The sequence below is a fragment of the Sus scrofa genome, chromosome 14 (genome assembly GCF_000003025.6).
Source record: "Sus scrofa isolate TJ Tabasco breed Duroc chromosome 14, Sscrofa11.1, whole genome shotgun sequence".
In the NCBI taxonomy this organism is placed as follows: Eukaryota; Metazoa; Chordata; class Mammalia; order Artiodactyla; family Suidae; genus Sus; species Sus scrofa.
Genome location: NC_010456.5, coordinates 107,924,538 through 107,943,365, shown reverse-complemented (window position 1 = coordinate 107,943,365; position 18,828 = coordinate 107,924,538). Strand labels below are relative to the sequence as shown.

At 47.5% G+C, this 18,828-nt stretch overlaps 1 protein-coding gene across 2 annotated transcripts in view; it reads left to right on the top strand.

Moving 5' to 3' along the window:
- Window positions 1-18,828, top strand: part of TLL2 (tolloid like 2) — a 148,255-nt gene that overhangs the window by 17,827 nt on the left and 111,600 nt on the right. For both annotated transcript variants that reach the window (XM_001928475.4, XM_021074297.1), the window contains exon 2: window positions 18,089-18,199. In XM_001928475.4, coding sequence (XP_001928510.1) covers window positions 18,089-18,199 — 111 coding nt within the window. The remainder of the gene's footprint in view (window positions 1-18,088; window positions 18,200-18,828) is intronic.

Sequence of the window (18,828 nt, the reverse complement as noted above, 5' to 3'; positions counted from 1 at the left end):
TTCCCCCAGGTGGGTGGCAGACACGGCTAAGTGATCGTGGCTCCTTTTCCCACGGGTCCAAGAAGTCACCTCACAGCACTCAAAGAAAGCACCACCAATTGAGTGCGGTTGGCATCTGAGAGGGAATGTATTTGGAGCTATAAAACGTAACTAGTTCTGCACATGTGACCTACCTGCTCATGCCAATCTGGTAGAGAATTTTTTTTTTTTTCCTGAGAAATTAGCTGAGCAGGTATTTCATAAGCCAAGTAAAGCCTGCATGGAAAGCCAAGCTATAGCATGGCTCTGAAAAGCACTGATGTAACCCTATGGTAATATAGCGAAAAAGGCAAAGCCGGAGGCCAAATCTGCTTTGAGTAAGGTGGCCACCAGTCCAGGCACCACCTGATGCTCTTGGCTCCTCTGTAAAGTAGGATGATGCCAGCCGAGGCAGAAGGCAAAACTGGGCATTCTCGTGAGATGGAATCAGCTTTCAGAGCCAAGTTACTCTGTAATGTCCAACTGTGTGTGGTGCTCTCCTAGGTCCTGATGGACCTTTAAAAAAAATTCTTTTTAGTTAAAGTGTAGTTGATTTAGGTTATTGTCTTAGTTTCAGTTTACAGCATAGTGATTCAGGGGTATTTTTTTGCAGATTATATTGCATTATAATCTGGAATATAATCCATTCCATTATGGGTTATTACAAGATAATGGGTATAATTCCCTGTGTTGTGCAGTATATCCTTGTTTCCTATTTTACATATAGGAGTTTGTAGCTGTTAATCCTATATCCCTAATTTGTCCCTCCTCTCTTCCATCTCCCTTTTGATAACCACAAACTTATTTTCTGTATCTGTGAGTCTGTTTCTTTTTTACACATACATTCATTTGTACTATTTTTTAGATTCTACATATAAGTAATATCATATGTGTCTTTCTCTGTCTGACTTATTTCACCAAGCATAATATTATTTACTTGGTTTTTTTTTGTGTGTGTGTGTGTGTTTTTTGTTTTGTCTTTTTGTCTTTTTGCCTTTACTTGAGCCGCTCCCACGGCAAGTGGAGGTTCCCAGGCTAGGGGTCGAATCGGAGCTGTAGTCGCCGGCCTACACCACAGTCACAGCGACGAGGGATCTGAGCCAAGTCTGACCTACACCACAGCTCATAGCAACACCGAATCCTTAACCCACTGAGCAAGGCCAGGGATCCAACCCGCAACCTCCTGGTTCCTAGTCAGATTCGTTAACCACTGAGCCACGACGGAACTCCCAGGTGTGGCTTCTAAATGTGATATTTTGAGCAAGTCATTTAACCTTCCTGGCCCTCAGTTTCCTGATATGGAAAACCAGGATGTTGCTTAGGTGATTTTTAAACTCTCTCCATCTTAGAAATTCCATGATTCAAACTAGCTTTTTTTTTTTTTTTTTGAAGTCTTCAGTGTATAACTTGCAGCAAATCTGTTTGATCCAATTAAACTAGCTCCAGCTCCCCCACCTCTCTGCCATATGCCTGAATAACTAAGCCCTCCATGCCTCGTGAAGGCCATTTCCCCAGGCTGGAGCAGCTGGAGACCTTGGAAACGGAGCCTCCCACACTAAACAAATCCTCCTCTTTAATCTCAACCAAAGGGTCCAGGAGGCGTGAGTGAGTCACATCTCGCCCTGGTTCCTCTCCTCCGTCCTCCGAGAGCCTAAACCTCTCCCCTCCTGCTCTGCAAACGCGCCTGAATGCACAGTCCTGAAATTGAGGTTCATGGTTTCAAAGTTCATGGTCCTGAGAATAAACAAAAAAACTATTGTGGTTGCATAGAGCCGTGGACCCCATTAACACCGCCCCATGAATATTTATAGCGTGGAACTACAAAAGAACATAGAGGCCATATTGTGTTTCCTAGAACTTTCTTTCCATGGGGTCCTTTCTCCGTGGGCCGCTTTAATGTAAGCTTTGCTTATTTAGTTGCACACTTTAAGCCGATTAACTTTTTACTGAAAAAAAAAAAAAAAACCCTCCCTGTTTGTTTGTACATACACTCCCTTGACAAAGATGCACAGAAAACTGCTTGAAACCTGTTCAAATCCCTCTGCTGGAAACGCGAAATGAACTAAATGTGGCTCTGGGTAGGATTTCCCTGTTACTCTCCCCGCCTCTGGGCCTCCACCCCACCCGCAGCCTGTTTCCTGAGAGGAATTCCAATGGTTCCAAGGCTCCCGACTGAGTTCCTCCCGTTATCTCAGCTTCTCGCTAGGTGACTGTCTTGGGGGACATTAGCAAGGTCCTTCCTGAGTGGCTTGTCATGGGGATGGACCAACAGCAGGCCCCGGGGGATGCCCTGTGCTCCTCTAATAGAAATTGTAGTGAAATCAAATATTAGAGCTAACGGGACCTTGAGACCTCAACTCTACTGGTCTCCAAACTTTAGTGACCATGAGGCACCTGTCGGGGTGGGGGTGGGGAACGAACTTAACATGCATATTCCTGGGCCCTGTCCCCAGAGATTCTAATTCCACAGATGTGGGTGGGGCCTGGGGATCTGCCTAGCAACACTGTCCTTAGACAGTTCTAACAAAGTGGGCTGTGGCCCTGCCTTGAGAGTCTCTGAGCCGGTTCAGCCATCTCATTGTATGGGTGAAGAAAATGCCACCAGAGGGAAGAGCGGCCTGCCTAATGTCACACACAGCATCCAAGCTTCCTCTTCCCAGTGTAGACTATGCCAGTGGTTCCATACTGCTTTACCTTGGGCCTTTCAAGTCCCGAGACACAGCTCTACTGCAGAGCATTTGTGATTAGGGCCGTAAGTGGGAAGCTGATTGAAACCTATGCAGCTGAAACAAATCTGACTAGGAAGCATGAGGTTGCAGGTTCCATCCCTGGCCTCGCTCAGTGGGTAAAGGATCCAGCCTTGCTGTGAGCTATGGTGTAGGTTGCAGATGCAGCTCGGATCTGGTGTTGCTGTAGCTGTGATGTAGGCTGGCAGCTGTAGCTCTGTTTGGACCCCTAGCCTGGGAACCTCCATATGCAGAGGGTGCGCCCCTAAAAAAAAAAAAAAAAAAAAAAGCAAACCAAAGAATGGCCTGGTTGGCGCAGGTGACGTAACCTGAGGTCAGGTGAGAATCTGCTGGAAGTCACTCCTGCGGGATAAGAGTGAGCCCTGGGGCGGGGCAGGGCCTGTGGCCAGGATGGACGGGAGGGTTGCTGGGGGAGCTTTCCTCCAGCTGTGCCAGCCCTCCCTGGGCCTTCCACTCTCAAGGAACAGTCTTGGCAAGGATGTAGTTGGTGACAGAAGGTGACAGCAGTTGAAGGGGCCTCCCTCTGACTGGCTGGGCTGCTGCCTGGCTCACAGACTCCCCAGCTCTGCAGGCCCCAAGCCAGGGGCCATTGGATGTCCTCAGGAGCACCCCAAGAGACACTTATGATCTCAGGTGGGAAGGGTTGTAAAGGACCTCTCGTCAGCCCCTCCTGCTCTTTGTCCCCTCCACTAGGCTGGCTGTCTTGGCCAGGCCAGTGGCTTATCTGGGGATAGGGCTCTTTCCATGACCTTGAGCTCAAGCCCCACCTTGAATCCCAATTCTAGAAGCTGGGTCCTGTGTGAGGCAGTGAACCAGACTCCAAAAAAGCTCAAGCCCCACCTCCTCCTCATGGGCTGTAAATTTGGGATAGCTGTGAACTTCCCTAAGCCTGGCTTTCCCCCATGAAGTGGGGCTGGTGGCTTTTGCCCTGCCTTCCCTTAGAGCTTCAGCGAGAAGCATTCGTTCGCTCACCAATGAGCATTCGTTCATTTCCCAAAACAGAAGGTCCCAGAACTGCAGGTCCTTGCCAGATCCTAAGGAGGGTGCTGGGGGGTGTGGATAAAGGAGAGTGTGTGTGTGCAAGAGACGCAGACTGTGAAGCGCTGCACCAGAGTGAGGGACCCCTTGTGACTAGCTCCACCTTGGGTGCTCTCTTAGCCCTAGGGCCTGTTCCCCATGTCTCAGCCTGCCCCTCCCAACCTCTTGGTTCTGGCAGCCTTGCATCCTGCTTCACTATCGTCCGCGGTCCCCCAGTCCACATGACTGAGTCCCCACTTCAGCCAGGCCCCCTCCACCAGGTCCCTTCTGCTCCTGCCCTACAGTGCCTTGCTGCTTCTCCCCTCAGGGCCTTTGCACGTGCTGTTTCTTTGGCCAGGATGCCCTTTTCTTGTTAACTACTAGCCAAACTTCTGCTCACACATCACCATCCTATTTAAATGTCACCCCTCTGCGAGGCCTTTCCTGATCCCACACCCAAGGCTGAGTTAGTCCCTCCGCTCCATGCTTCCATCCCTGTCTGAGCAGCGGGGGTCACTTCGAGGTAAAGCTGCATGGCCTTTGGGAGTTAGAATTGAGAGGTGGCCTAGAGCGAGTTGCCTAATCTCTTTACTTTCCTCATCCAAAAAACAAAACAAAACAAAACACGTAATGATGCTTCTTGCACAGAGTTGCAATCATGAGGGTTAGAAGAGTGTGGAGAGCCTGGCATGTGGCTGATGCTCAAGAATTACCAGCCCCTTCCTTTTCAGTGCCTTGATCCCGAGAGAAGAATTAAAACCCCAGATTTGCAAGAAACAGAGAGAGCTGCTCCAAGATCAAGGGAGATGCATTGGAAGGGTGTGAGAAGAGGCCACTCAGCCACGGTGGGTTGGACCCAGAGACCAGGAGGGCCCCTTCTAGTCCTAGGTGTCTGTAATTCCTGGAGGACTGCTGAAGACTGCAGTGATCTCCAAAAGGTTGTTCCTGAGGATAGAAGATTCAGTGAAAAGAAATTCCAGGGCAATCTCATTGGGAAAGGCTGCATTGTCTTTCTTTTGGAGAGTTGTGACACTTGTTAGGATTGTAAAGGCACTGAGAAGTCCTGCAGGAAAGAAAGCGATTCATTTTATGTTATATATTGAGATATAGCTGACTTACAATATTATGTTTCAGATGTACAGCACAGTGATTCACAATTTGTAAAGCTCATACTCCATTTACAGTTGCTATAAACTATTGGCTGTATTCCCTGTGCTGGAAAGTAGGTCTTTGTAGTTTATTTACTTATTTATTTATTTACTTATTTATTTATTTACTTACTTGCTTGCTTGCTTATTTTGGCCATGCCCACAGCATGAGGAAGTTCTTGGGCCAGGGATTGAACCCGTGCCACAGCAGCGACCCAAGCCACAGCAGTCACAATGTCAGATCCTTACCCTGTTGAGCCACCAGAGAACTCTCCTGCAGTTTATTTTGTACTTAGTAGTTTGTACCTTTTCGTCCCCTACCCCTAACTTGCCCCTGCCCCATTCCCTCGCCCCACTGGTAACCACTAGTTTGTTTTCTGTATCTATGAGTCTGTTTCTGTTTTGTTGTATTAACTAGTAAAGAAAGCAGTTGAAATAGCATTTCTTAACTCCTTAGAATGTGAGACTTTGGGCTTGGTTGAGGAGGGCTGTGATTTGGCAATCAAGGAAGCCTCTTTTGACCAAAAACACCCATGAAGCATCATCCTATGTACATGACCTTGACCAGTTCCTACCTCTTCTCTGGGCCTCCCTTTGAAGTTAATGTATAGGAGACATTTAGCCTGGTCCCTGGGATAGAGGGCTGTTTTTCTTCACCTGTAGATAAAGGGTAAAAAGGGCAAAATGCTGTGCCGTGGGGACTCAGATAAGAGCTGCAGGGATGGGGCCTTTCCCTGCAAGGATTAGGTCATGGTCGTCTCTCACAGCCTTTAGGGTCAGGCTTATGGAATCATACGGGGAACATGACATAACTTTAGAAACCGAGAGACTTTGCATTTACTGTTATTACAGGTGTGTTCTGGAGCTGGCTCTTACTGCTCTTACTGCTTGGGAGAGCCAATTGTGCACACATCCTCCATCCCCATGTTCTGTGACCTTGAAGTCAGCCACGGTGGGAGTATTTACACCAGGGAAATGAGCAAACGCTACAAATTAAGGCTCTCCCCTCCCTCAGCCAGTTGTTAAATATCAGCACGCCTTTGGTTATATATCGTTAGAAACTATTTTGTTAAAAATAGTCTTTTATGTTTTCAAATTTATTATATACTAGCTTTAAAATTTTGACTATAAAGGTTTCTATTTTTTATTTCTTCCTTTTTTTTTTTTTTTTTGCTTTTTTTTCAGGGCCGCACCCATGGCATATGGAAGTTCTCAGGCTAGGGGGCAAATCAGATCTACAGCTGCCAACCTACGCCACAACCACAGCAATGCCAGATCCTTAACCCAATGAGCGAGGCCAGGGATTGAACCTTCATTCTCATGGATACTAGTCGAATTTGTTTCCACTGAGCCACGGTGGGAACTCCCATTCTATTTTTGATTTCTGAAAAGCAGTTTTCCTGACAGTTAACTATCCAGAGCTTTATAACAAAACACTACCACCTGGTGACAGCTCCCTAAATTGCAGGTTAAAGGTCCAGTGGGGTCAGCCAAGACTGGAGCAGATGACATTTTCATTGATGGGTATTTTAGGTGCTTCCTATGGCCTATCCATTCAAATTCTACATTTCTGTGAAGAATTAACCTGCCTGACCTTTTTGTGACAGCCATGTCAGGCATAGAGAGGTGCAAGGAAGCTCATGTGACCTCCTGGCAGCCAGGAGAGGCAGCCTCGGATCTGTACACCGTCCTTGTCACCTCCATCTGCCCTGGTTCATATTGGGAGGTGGAGGGTCTGTCGGCCCCTGGGTACCAGGGCCCTGGTGGTACTTACTGTGGGGTGTCTGCTCATCTCTAGCATTTCAGCATGAGGTGCTTGTCCCTGCAGATGAAGCCTGTGCTCCTGACCCTATGGCTCTGGCTAGAATTCCTCCTCGGTGACCTTTTGCCCTGACCGCAGGTCTCAGCTGGCCCACTGGCCCCCTCTACACCTCTGCATCTTCCTTAGGCATGTGGAAGCATCTGGAGCCCCAGACACCAGGAGCGGAGGGCCAGGTCTGGGAGCACCCTCCAGACCAGGTCTCTGTACACCCCTCCACTCACCCATCCCATCGCCCCTATGTGTGGCGGGTGGGCAGCTTCTCCTAGACTTGCAACCTCACTGGGCTGTGCCCCAAGAAGTCAGCTAAGAGCCTTATGTGCCCAGGCTCCCTCCCACCACATGTCCCACTCCTGCCCCCTGACCAGAGGGCTTCCTCCTACTTCCCCTTCTGCTGATGGTGACTCTCCCAGATCATATCTGACTCCTTCCTTGAAGTGGCTTTCACTCTTCTTCCCTCACTGGGGCCATCATGGCAGAATGGATGCAGGAAGCAAGACTCGCTTATGTATTGAAAATTCACTAGTCTTTTTATGCCCAGATATTCCCATCATTTCAAAAAGAAGGAGAGGAGTTCTCTTCCCCGCTCAGCAGTTAACGAACCCAACTAGAATCCATGAGGACGCAGGTTTGATCCCTGGCCTTGTTCAGTGGGTTAAGGATCCAGCATTGCCATGAGCTGTGCTATAGGTCGTAGACACAGCTCTGATCTGTCGTTGTGCTGTGGCTGTGGTGTAGGCCAGCAGCTGTAGCTCCGATTCAACTCCTAGCCTGGGAACCTCCATATACTGCAGGTGCGGCCCTGAAATAGCACGCGCGCGCGCGCACACACACACACACACACACACACACACACACACACACACACACACACACACAAAAGGCTGGAAAAGGAAGGAGATATGGTTATTTCCCAGACAGGTGGCTGGGAAGTAATTTGACCTTGCTTTGGGCGTTGAATTTACATAAACAGAAGTTGAAACACGTTCTTTTTATTAATTTATCAGTAAGTATTTTCTGAGTATATTCTGGATACCAGACATCGTTCTGGGCATTCTTGAAACTGTAGCGAAAAAACAAAATAGAGGCAAAAATCTTTGCCCACTTTAACAGACCTTCTAGTGGTATCTTGGGTCCTGGTTTTGTAGTGGCTTCCCAGCCCGGGCAGTCATTCAACCTGATTTTTGTGGGTAATTTGTTTTTGCTTTTGTCCTGAGAGTGGCTTGGTGACTCTCTCCTGTGGGATTTAGAGCTGATGGCCTGTCCTCATTTCCTGACATGACCTTGGCCTGTTGGACTGAGACACAGTGACCATCCCTACAGGAGAATATGCACTTCCTTCTATTTCAGGTGAAAACAACCCTTAATGAAGAGCCGAGAAGCTCTGCTGGGTCTCGGATCCCATCTTAGGTGGGGAGACTCAGGGCAGAGACAGTCCTCTGAAGTATCCGCAAGGCATTCGTTCAACAAGTATTTCCTGCCCCCCGACTGTGTACCATGTGCTGCGCTGTAGGGCAGGCAGACACGGTCCTTGCCTTTGCGAAACTGCAAAGACAGAAGTTAATTAACTTCTTTCCGTTGGGATGAGGTCACAGAGGAGAAATTGGAGTAGAATGGCTGTTTTTTTAAGAGTGTAGCCTCATGACTCAGGATGGCTCTATTCAGGTGTGGCAGAGCTTCCAGTGACTCTTCTGGAACAACAGGAGCCTTCAGGTCATTTGGGAGAGGCCAGCAAGAACTATCTTGGAGAAAGCAGGAGACCTATGGGAATTCCCGTCGTGGCTCAGCAGAAACGAATCTGACTAGCATCCCTGAGGACGCAGGTTCCAACCCTGACTTCCCCTCGCTCAGTGGATTAAGGATCCGGTGAGCTGTGGTGTAGGTTGCAGATGCAGCTCGGATCTCGTGGCTGTGGCTGTGGTGCTGGCAGCTGTAGCTCTGATTCAACCCCTAGCCTTGGAACCTCCATATGCCTTGGGTATGGCCCTAAAAAGAAAGGAAAAAAAAAAGCAGGAGACCTAGGCTTTCTGTGGTTGAGAGGGTAGACTGGTGCAGAAATGGGCTCCCCCAGAGCAACACAATGCAGGCTTCAAAGTCCCTGCCATGAAGATGGAGCCCACCCTCCCAGGGTGTGAGCCTGGCTGGAAGCTCTGGGGGCATCTGTGCCATCTCTTAGGCTGTGTGCTTAGCTCAGTACATCCTTCCTTCCTGCCTCCCTTCCTTGGTCTGCTATTGACCTTGACTCTTTCCAGGAGGAAGAGCCATGAAGCCACAACTTCATGTTAACTTCATGTGTTAACATGAAGTTGTGAATTCCCCAGAGTGACACCACTTGCCTCCAAGCGGGCTCCTGAGCTTCCTCGTGTTCTCCTGCAATCCACTGGTTGAGATATTTGAGGAACTGTGGTAGGAACAGCATGTTAGGTAGGAGTTTGGGGTGCTGGTTCCCCACTGTTGCCTCAGGCTAATTTACAATGTCCAAAGCCAATTTCTTCCTCCTGTGGGTGGGGGTTTCCACCCTGGCTGCCAGATGCATGTGGACAGATTCTACTCTGCAAGTTCAGAGCATAATAAGAAGTATCCTGGAGAGTTCCTGTCGTGGCGCAGTGGTTAATGAATCCGACTAGGAACTGTAGGGTTGTGGGTTCGATCCCTGGCCTTGCTCAGTGGGTTAAGGATCTGGTGTTGCCGTGAGCTGTGGTGGAGGTTGCAGATGTGGCTCAGATCCCGAGTTGCTGTGGCTCTGGCCTAGGCTGGTGGCTACAGCTCCGATTTGATCCCTAGCCTGGGAACTTCCATATGCCACAGGAATGGCTCAAGAAAAGGCAAAAAGACCCCCCCCCCCCAAAAAAAAAAAGTTTCCTGGACCTGAGTCTTGGCTCTGCCACATTACATGTTAAGTGACCTTGAAGCAATCACTCAGCCTCCCTGCACAACGAGGTCCTGTCAATGGAATAGGGTCCGGGTGGGACTGATTCTGGTCCTCTGGTCCAGGGTACCCGTCACTCTGGTTTGAAGCCTGTCCCTCTAGCCTGATGCTGGGGAGCTTCCAGAGCCCAGAGCAGCACTGGCAAATCGTTCTAGGGATGCATCCTTTCCAGGTGATGGGCAGGTAGCCTTTCATGCTGTGTCTAGAGGGATACCCACAGGAACTGCCTTTTGGATCCTGAGACAGGATCTGTGGCACAGAGGGGCAGTGTGTGGGATCTAGACACGGTGTCGGGGAGCCTCCAGGACCCCAGGAGAGGAGACCAGGCTGGGTGTGGGAGGGGGCTCTCTGGGTCCTGAGATGGATGGCGTCCCGTGGCAGACCATGTGGTCTTCCCAGTGTGTGCTCCAGAGGCGGGCTGGGCCAGGCTCCTCTGTGGATGCTTTGGGCCAGGGCTACCTTGGGCTGTGTGCTAGCAGTAAGTCAGTGACCCCCAGGGGGTCATACCTGCTAGAAATCTCTTGGCCTCGTTGTACCTCACCATTAATGTGAGCCGTCGCTGCGGATCCTGATGTCTGGAGGGTGCACATCAGCCAACCAGCTCATATTTATCCAATGGTGGCAGGTGCCAGCCTTCCTCATAGGATCTCACGTGATGCTTGTAACAACCCCGTAAGGAAGATATTTTTATTGTTAATTCCCATTTGAAAGGCGAGGGAACTGAGACTCAGAGAGGTTACTTGCTCAAGGTTACACAGGCACACCTTAGACAGTTTATCAGATCCACTACCTTCACTCTTAGCCACAGCATCTCAGATGATGACTTTTCTGTGTGTGTGTAAAGGGGGGTTTGCTATGGGAACTATGTGTGAGCACCACTAGAGCCTGTCCTTAAGGCGTTTAGAAACTGGCAGAACTTGGGAAGCTGAGCAGAGGCGAGGAGCCGAGGAGGGCAGGTTGGGGACTGGGAAGAGCCCAAGTCTGGGGTTCTGGCTCTGCCACTTCCTGGCTGCGGAACCCTGAGCAAGTCATTTTCTTCTCTGAGCCCTATTTTCTTCCTCTATAAAATGGGAACAAGAATGATAAAGAAGGGATGCGTGTGGGAAATCCAAGATTAATTGTAAAGCACTATAGGAATATTATTTCCTCCCCATACCCCAGCTTCACCTCCTCCACCTCCCCCCCACCTTGCATGCATGGGCTCCGTAAATATTTCTTAGGCAGCTAGATGGGCAAAATTTAGCCCCCATAGTCTGGTTGATATGGTCTGGTTGACACTGTTTGTCCTCAAGGAATGCAGAGAGGGGAGGACATGCTTCAGGGGTGGGAGGGAGACTGTCATACAGGAGACGTGATGATGGGAGCTGAGTTGAGCATCAATAGTGACACCACTCTTCCCCGAATGCTTACTGAGGGCTAGGCCCTGTACTGAGTGCTTCAATTAAAATACTTCTTTCATTTGATTCTTGCCAACTCTAGTTTTCTATGTCTTTCTTCATCTCTCTCTCTTTCTTTTTTTTTTTTTTTTTTGCTTTTTAGGGCTGCACTTGGGGCATATAGAGGTTCCCCAGGCTAGGGGTCAAATTGGAGCTATAGCTGCCTGCCTATGCCACAGCGACAGCAACTGCCAGATCCAAGCAGCATCTTCAACCTACACCGCAGCTCATGGCAACAGCAGATCCTTAACCCACTGAGCAAGGCCAGGGATTGAACCTGGGTCCTCATGGATCCTTGTAGGGTTTGTTACCCCTGAGCTACAACAGGAACTCCCTAGGTCATTCTATTTTAAGATAGAGGAAACTGAGGCTCAGAGCAGTCAAGTGATTTGCCCAAGGTCACACAGCTATTATATGGCAGTAATGAACTTTGAACCTAGGATCCCTTTGGCTTAAAAGCACATAATTTGGAGTTCCCGTTGTGGCACAGTGGTTAACGAATCTGACTAGGAACCATGAGGTTGCAGTTCGATCCCTGGCCTTGCTCAGTGGGTTAAGGATACGGCGTTGCTGTGACCTGTGGTATAGGTTGCAGACGCGGCTTGGATCCCGCGTTGCTGTGGCTCTGGCGCAGGCCGGTGGCTATAGCTCCGATTCAACCCCTAGCCTGGGAACCTCCATATGCCTCAGGAGCAGCCCAAGAAATAGCAAAAAAAAGACAAAAGAAAAAAAATTTTTTTAAAAAGCACATAATTTTATTTATTTATTTAACTTTATTGGAGTATAGTTGACTTACAATGTTGTTAGTTTTGGGTGTACAACAAAGAGAATAAATTATACAGATATATACATAGACTTTTATTTATTTATTATCTTTTTAAGGCCACACCCGAGGCATATGGAAGTTCCTAGGCTAGGGGTCAAATCGGAGCTCTAGCTGCCAGTCTTCACCACAGGCACAGCAGTGCGGTATCTGAGCTGTGTCTGTGACCTACACCACAGCTCACAGCTCACAGCGATGCCGGATCTTTAAGCCACTGAGTGAGGCCAGGGATCGAACCTGTATCCTCATGGATAGATACTAGTTGGGTTCCTTACTGCTGAGCCACAACGGAAAGTCCACACACAGACTCTTCATCAGCGTGCCTCCCCAGGTGAACAGTACAAAGCTTGCAGGCGCAAGTGCCTTCATGGAGAACTCCCTGTGGGGGAATCAGCCTGGGGCTCCTGCCCTTTGAGGTCCGAGGGATCCTGAATGCTGGGCGTTGAAGGGCTCGAGAGCAGGGGGAGACCAAGGTGAGCTAAGCAAGCACTGGGGACAGTGCAGAGGCATTTCTCAGCAGCCCTTTGACTTGGGAAGTGGTTGCCAAAGAGCATCCCTGTGCAGCCTTGCCCTGACCTCTGTCACTCTCTGGTTTGCAAACTGGTATGTTCAGGGGCACTGGCAATTTAGCAAGTGATGCACTAGACAGAGAGTTTAAGGGAATGAATATCCAGATTTTAAAGCTGCCATATAAGATTCTGTATTCAAACTATTGGAGGAGGCCCTGGTCATGGTGATCCTTTCCCTACTTTACAGAAGAGAGGCTCACCTGAATCCCACTGCGAGCATCAGCTGGGTACCAAAACCTCCCCTCCCTAAAGGGAAAATGAGAAACAACTAATTATAGAACAGCCTTCTTTGATGATGAGTCCATGCATTGTACACCTGGTATTCTCCTGCCTTTTTCTTACCCATATGAATTTCTGTTAAGGGGGATACTTGGTGCTCAGTGGAATGTTTTGAATTCAGAACAACTGAAGGAGAGTAAGTTAATGACAGTGATGCTTTTGAGTATAACTGAAATGTGTTCTGGACTTCTAATATTTCAAAATATATGGATAAAACCCAAGGTGAATATTTCTTTGTCTTCTTTCGGATGCAGCGTATTATTCAAGAAGGTAGCTAAATCTATTTTACCAAATCACATCATGAAACATTTATTTCAGTTATAGGCCATCCTCATCTTATAAAATGTTTACTAACTTTTTTACTTCTGATGAACAAAATGAAAAATGGACTTCAACTCATGGTGAAAAATCATAAATGTCAGGCTGACGAGATACATAAGGATATGTGGTTTTTCACCATCAACAATCTAAAGTCTTTTTCCTGGAAGCTGAGAATCTCCTCATCACTTAGCTGATTTTCTGGGGTTTTTCCTTTCTCCCTCATCCGAGTTATAGTTCTCTGTCTTTTTCTTTTTTGTCATTTTACTTTCTCTAGGGCCACTCCCACAGCATATGAAGGTTCCCAGGCTAGGGGTCGAATCAGAGCTGTAGCCTCTGGTCTACACCAGAGCCACAGCAACGCAGGATCTGAGCCGCGTCTGCAACCTACCTACACCACAGCTCACGGCAACGCTGGAACCCTTACCCACTGAGCAAGGCCAGGGATCGAACCTGCAACCTCATGGTTCCTAGTCGGATTCGTTAACCACTGCGCCACTACGGGAACTCCTGTCTTTTCATTTTTATAGGTTTTTGGTGTGGTGACCATTTTACAGATGGTAGCGTTGTAGCCTCTTACTTCTGGTGTCTGCCCCCCCTTGTGGCTGAAGTTGGTACAGGGGGCTTGCTGTAGGCTTCCTGATGGGAGGGGCTGATGCCTGCCCGCTGGTAGGTGGGGCTGATTCTAATCCCTCTGGTGGGTGGGGCTTAGTCTCTGGATGGGATTAGAGGCAGCTGTGTGCCTCAGGGGTCTTTAGGCAGCCTGTTTACTGAGAGGTGGGCCTGTGATCCCACCTGGGTTGTTGTTTGCCCTGGGGCTTCTCGGCTGCAGACTGATGGGTGGGGCCAGATTTTCCCAAAATGGCCACCTCCGGAGAAAGGCATGGGCTGCTGAATATCCCCGAGAGCTTGGCTTTCAATGTCCTTCCCTCACCGCAAGCCACATTCACCCCTGTTTTCCGAGGAGGTCCTCCAAGAACTGCAGTCAGGTTTGACCCAGATTCCTATGGAGACTTTGCTTGGCCCTGGGACCCAGTGCACGTGAAAGGCTGTGTGCACCTTTTAAGAATGCATCTCCCCCAGGCCCGTGGAGCTCCTGCACACAAGCCCTGGGCTTCAATGCCAGATGCTTTAGGGGCTCTTTCTCCCAGTGCCAGATCCGCACATGTGAGGGTTTGATGTGGGGCTCAGAACTCTCACTCCTGTAGGTGTGTCTCTGTGAACCAGTTAATTTCCAGTCTGTGGGGCTTCCCACCCGGGAGGTATGGGGTTGTTTATATCACATAATCACCCCTCCTACCTCTTGATGTCTTCTGGAGTAAGGTATCTTTTTTAAGGTTTCCGTTCCATTTGGGTGAAGATTGCTCAGGCTTTAGTTGTGAATTTTGTTGTTTTTAGGAGAGAAGCTGGCCTCCAGTCCTTCTATTCTGCCATCTTAATCCCATCTCAAGGATATGTGCTTTTTAAACATTATTGCAGGAATACACGAGCACAAAAGTTTGAGGACGGTTGTGCTACTTCCTTGGCTTCTTGGCGGCTTCCCAGGTGCTGTTCCTCTACTTCCTTCTCCTTCCGTCCTCTCGCTACTCTTTCTGCTCTCAGATTTCGAGAAGTGCTCTTGATTGCACGCCTCTGTGAATACCATCATTGACACAGGACATTTTTTCTTTGAGGAAAAGATGACACTGCATTGTGGACTCACTTGTGCTAAGTCTTCAGGAAAGTGGGAAGGGCTCAGGATGGGCACTTGGAAACCATCTTTGGCCAAGGCTACTTTATCACACATTTCAACAAAGGAAAACAAGTGTACATTTCAGTGATTTAAGCAAGTTCATAGTTGTGCAACCATCACCACCATCCAGTTTTAGAACATTTCTACCACCTGGAAAAATATAAAGACCACGTTTATAGTCAAGTCTCATTCCCACCCCTAGCTGTAGGTAATCACTAATTTTCGTAGTGCTCTAAAGTTGCCTTTCTAGACATTCCATATAAACAGAATCATATAATAACGCAGTCTTCTGCATCTAGCTTTTCTCACTTAGCATGACGTTTCTGAGATTCATACGGGTTGTAGCATATATCAATAGTTTCTTTTAAATTTCGTGATGGTTTTCCATCCTATAGAGAGATCACATTTTGTTTATCCATTCAGCAGTTGACAAACATTTAGATGATGTTCAGATTTGGGGCAATTATTAATACGGCTGCCATAAACATTTGATTACATGTCTTTGTGTAGAACGATGTTTTCATTTCTTTTGGGGAGATCTCTAGAAGGGGAATTGCTGGATCTTATGAGAAGTTTAACTTTTTAGGAAAATGCCCCAAAGTTTTCCATAAGGGGTTACCACTTTACATCCCCGCCAGCAGTCGATGAGTGTTCCCAATTCACCACACCATAAAGCTGAGTTTTAATCAGTCTTTATTACTCAAAGCCCTCCCCAGTTTTCTTTTACTGTTAAGTGATGAGAATAGCTTGGCTCTTCCAGCTCTCCAGACCCCTGAATTTCTGGATTCTCTCGGTTCCTTTTCATTCCCACTATAAACTGCCCACTTCTTCTTCTTCTTCTTCTTTTTTTAAAAATTTGATTCTTTAAACAACAAAACCAAGAGGGTTCACCAATTTCTCCCACCCGTCTCACTCCCTGCCTCTGGCAATGACTAATCTCTCTTCTCTGTGTGTATGAGCATATATATGTATGTATGTGTGTAAGTGTGTGTGTGTGTGTGTGTGTGAGATCACGTGATATTTATCTTTCTCTGTCTAACATATTCACTTAATGCCCCCAAATTCCATTCCTATAGTCACAAATGGCAAGATTTTGTTCTTTTTTAATGGCTGAATAATATGAACACTTAGGCTGTTTACATATCTTGGCAATTGTAAATAAAGCTGCAATGAACAAGGGGATACAGATATTGTTTCAAACTTGTGTTTTCATTTTCTTTCACTAAATACCCAGATGTGGAACTGCTGGATCATATGGTAGTCCTATTTTTAATTTTTTGAGAAACCTCCATACCACTCTCTGTAGTAGCTACACCAATTCACATTCTCACCAACAGTGCATGAGGGCTTCTTTTTCTCAACATAATTGCCAGCACTTGCTTTTCTAATCTTTTTGATAATAGCCATTTTAATAGATGGGAGGCAATATTTCATTGTGTTTTTGATTTTTACTTTTGTTGCTTTTGCTTTTCTGCTTTTCATATTAAAAAAAAAATCATGGTCAAGACCTATGTCAAGGAGCTTATTGGCAATGTTTTCTTCTAGGCGTTTTATGGTTTCACGTCTTATGTCCAAGTGTTTAATTGATTTGGGATTAATTTTTGTGTATGGTGTAACATAATGTTCCAGTTTTATTCTTCGGTATGTGGCTATCTAGTTTTCTCAACACAATTTATTGAAGAGACTGTCTTTTCTCCATTGTGCATTCTTGGCTTCTCTGTCATAAATTAATTGACCGTATATGCATGGGTCATATATGCATGAAATCAGGGAGCATGATGCCTCCATGCCCAGTTCTTTTTATATTCCTTGTAGTATCTTGGCAAACACAGCTAATGGCAACTAAGGCATGCTATTAACATTCTGATTCCCAGTCTCTTAAAGCCATAAGCTCATTCAGTTCATCATCTGCTTTCCAAGTTAATGCAGGCAGTCATTTTACCAAATACTTCATCACTGTGTAACATAGATCACCTCCTTCCAGGCTTCAGTAATAATTTCCAGTGCCTGGCCCAAAGACAGTATTACAGTAGATCACTACTTCTAGAGTTCCTTTCATGGTGCAGAGGAAAGAAATATGACTAGGAATCATGAAGTTGCAGGTTTGATCCCTGGCCTCACTCGGTGGGTTGGGGATCCAGCCCAGTGAGCTATGGTGTAGGTTGCAGATGCGGCTCAGATCCCAAGTTGCTGTGGCTGTGGTGTAGGACAGTGGCTATAGCTTTGATGGGACCTCTAGCCTGGGAACCTCCATGTGCCACGGATGTGGCCCCCCCCCAAAAAAAAGAATACTACTTCTAATAGCAGTTTCTATAGTAGTCAGGATAAAGAGGTTGTGCTCCAGTAACAAATAGCCCCAAATTTCCAAGACATAAAGTAATGGTTTTCATTTTCCTTGTTCGTGTTGCATAGCCATCCTGATCAGCCATCCCTCTGCTCCACATCGTTTTTACCTTAGAACTTAAGGTGACAGAGTCACTCACCCCTATCTGGGACTTGCTTGTCCTCTGAGAAAGAAGGGGACATGGTGAATCGTGCACTAAGTTCTTGATGCTTCTTTTGCTTTTTTTTTTTTTTTTGGCTCTACCCACAGCACTTGGAAGTTCCCAGGCTAGGGATCAAACCCATGCCACAGCAATGACAATGAGCCACAGCAGTGACAACGCTGAATCCTTAACTGCCAGGCCACTAGGGAACGCTCCTTCTCACATTTAATTAGTTAGAACAAGTTAAGTGACCAATGCTGACATCAGTGGGGCAGAGAAATAGAATCTTTTCCCAGGGAAGGGTGGCAAAGATTGTGAACAATAGTATCATTTATTATATTATGCGTTTTCTTTCATATCCTAAGAACTCTGAAGAGGAGAGAAACAGCTGTCTTCATGTGATCATTTTGCCCAGAGCTGCCTACAGCCACAGTTGGGCAGGGTGACCTTTCAAAATGCCTTACAGACCTAGGTCTTTGGTCTTCATTTCCGTTGCCTTCCTAGCCTTCACCTTGGGGTGAATCATAACTGGACTGGTCGCCTGCGTTCTCCTCACCTCCCTTCCCCTGTGGCTTTGGTGCACACAGTTTTTATCTGTCATTCTTTTTTCTCTACCAGCCTTTTCTCTTAGGTTCAGGGAGAAATTTGATTGGATGGATTGTCATTTCTAGAGTTTACAATTCAGTTTCCAATACCCTCTGGTGCAGCAGTAAATTCATTTCTTGATCTCCAGCTTAAATGGATCCGTTTATGTTTTTTCTTCACAGCTGTCTTTTGGGGAGACATTGCCTTAGATGAAGAGGACCTGAAGTTATTTCACGTCGATAAGGCCCATGACTGGATCAGGCAGTCAGGCGAGGAAGTGGGACATGGCACAGGTAAGAGCTGCGCCCCCTCCAGCCCTGCCCTGGAGGGAAGGGTCAGGGATTCCAGCAGGGGTAGATGTGGACCACAGGTCATCGGTATTGGATCTGTAGTCCCATGTCCATCGCCAGTGGAACTCCGGAGGGGTCACTCCTCCTTCTCCATTTCAGGCTGTAGAGCTGGAGCCTCCAGGTTTGCTTACGCTTCTAAGAAAATCTTCGTGTGCCTCTTTATCCTAAGGTTCAACCTTGAGTTGAGACTTGAACTTCACAAAGGTTCTCACGACTCTGGCTTCAGGGTCTAGCATTTCCCAACTGGAGAGAATTTCTGGATGGGCTCCATTTAGGGCATGTCTTATGGTGATGCTGGTAGCGATTAGCAGAGGCTTGCCCAGGGGATATCGTGCACTCGCTTGGCCAATATCCCAGGCTAAAATCCCCTGAGGCCGGGAAACACTGATGGGGCTTCAGACCTCGATTACTCTTCTCCCGCCCTCCTTCCTAGCCTTCACCTTGGGGTGATTCATAATTGGACTGGTCTCCTGTGTTCTCCTCACCTCCCTTCCCACTGGGCTCAGACCCCTCCCCTCTGTGGAATATCCATTTGGAGAAGCAGCCTGGGAGGCTGAGCTGTAGGGGCTGAT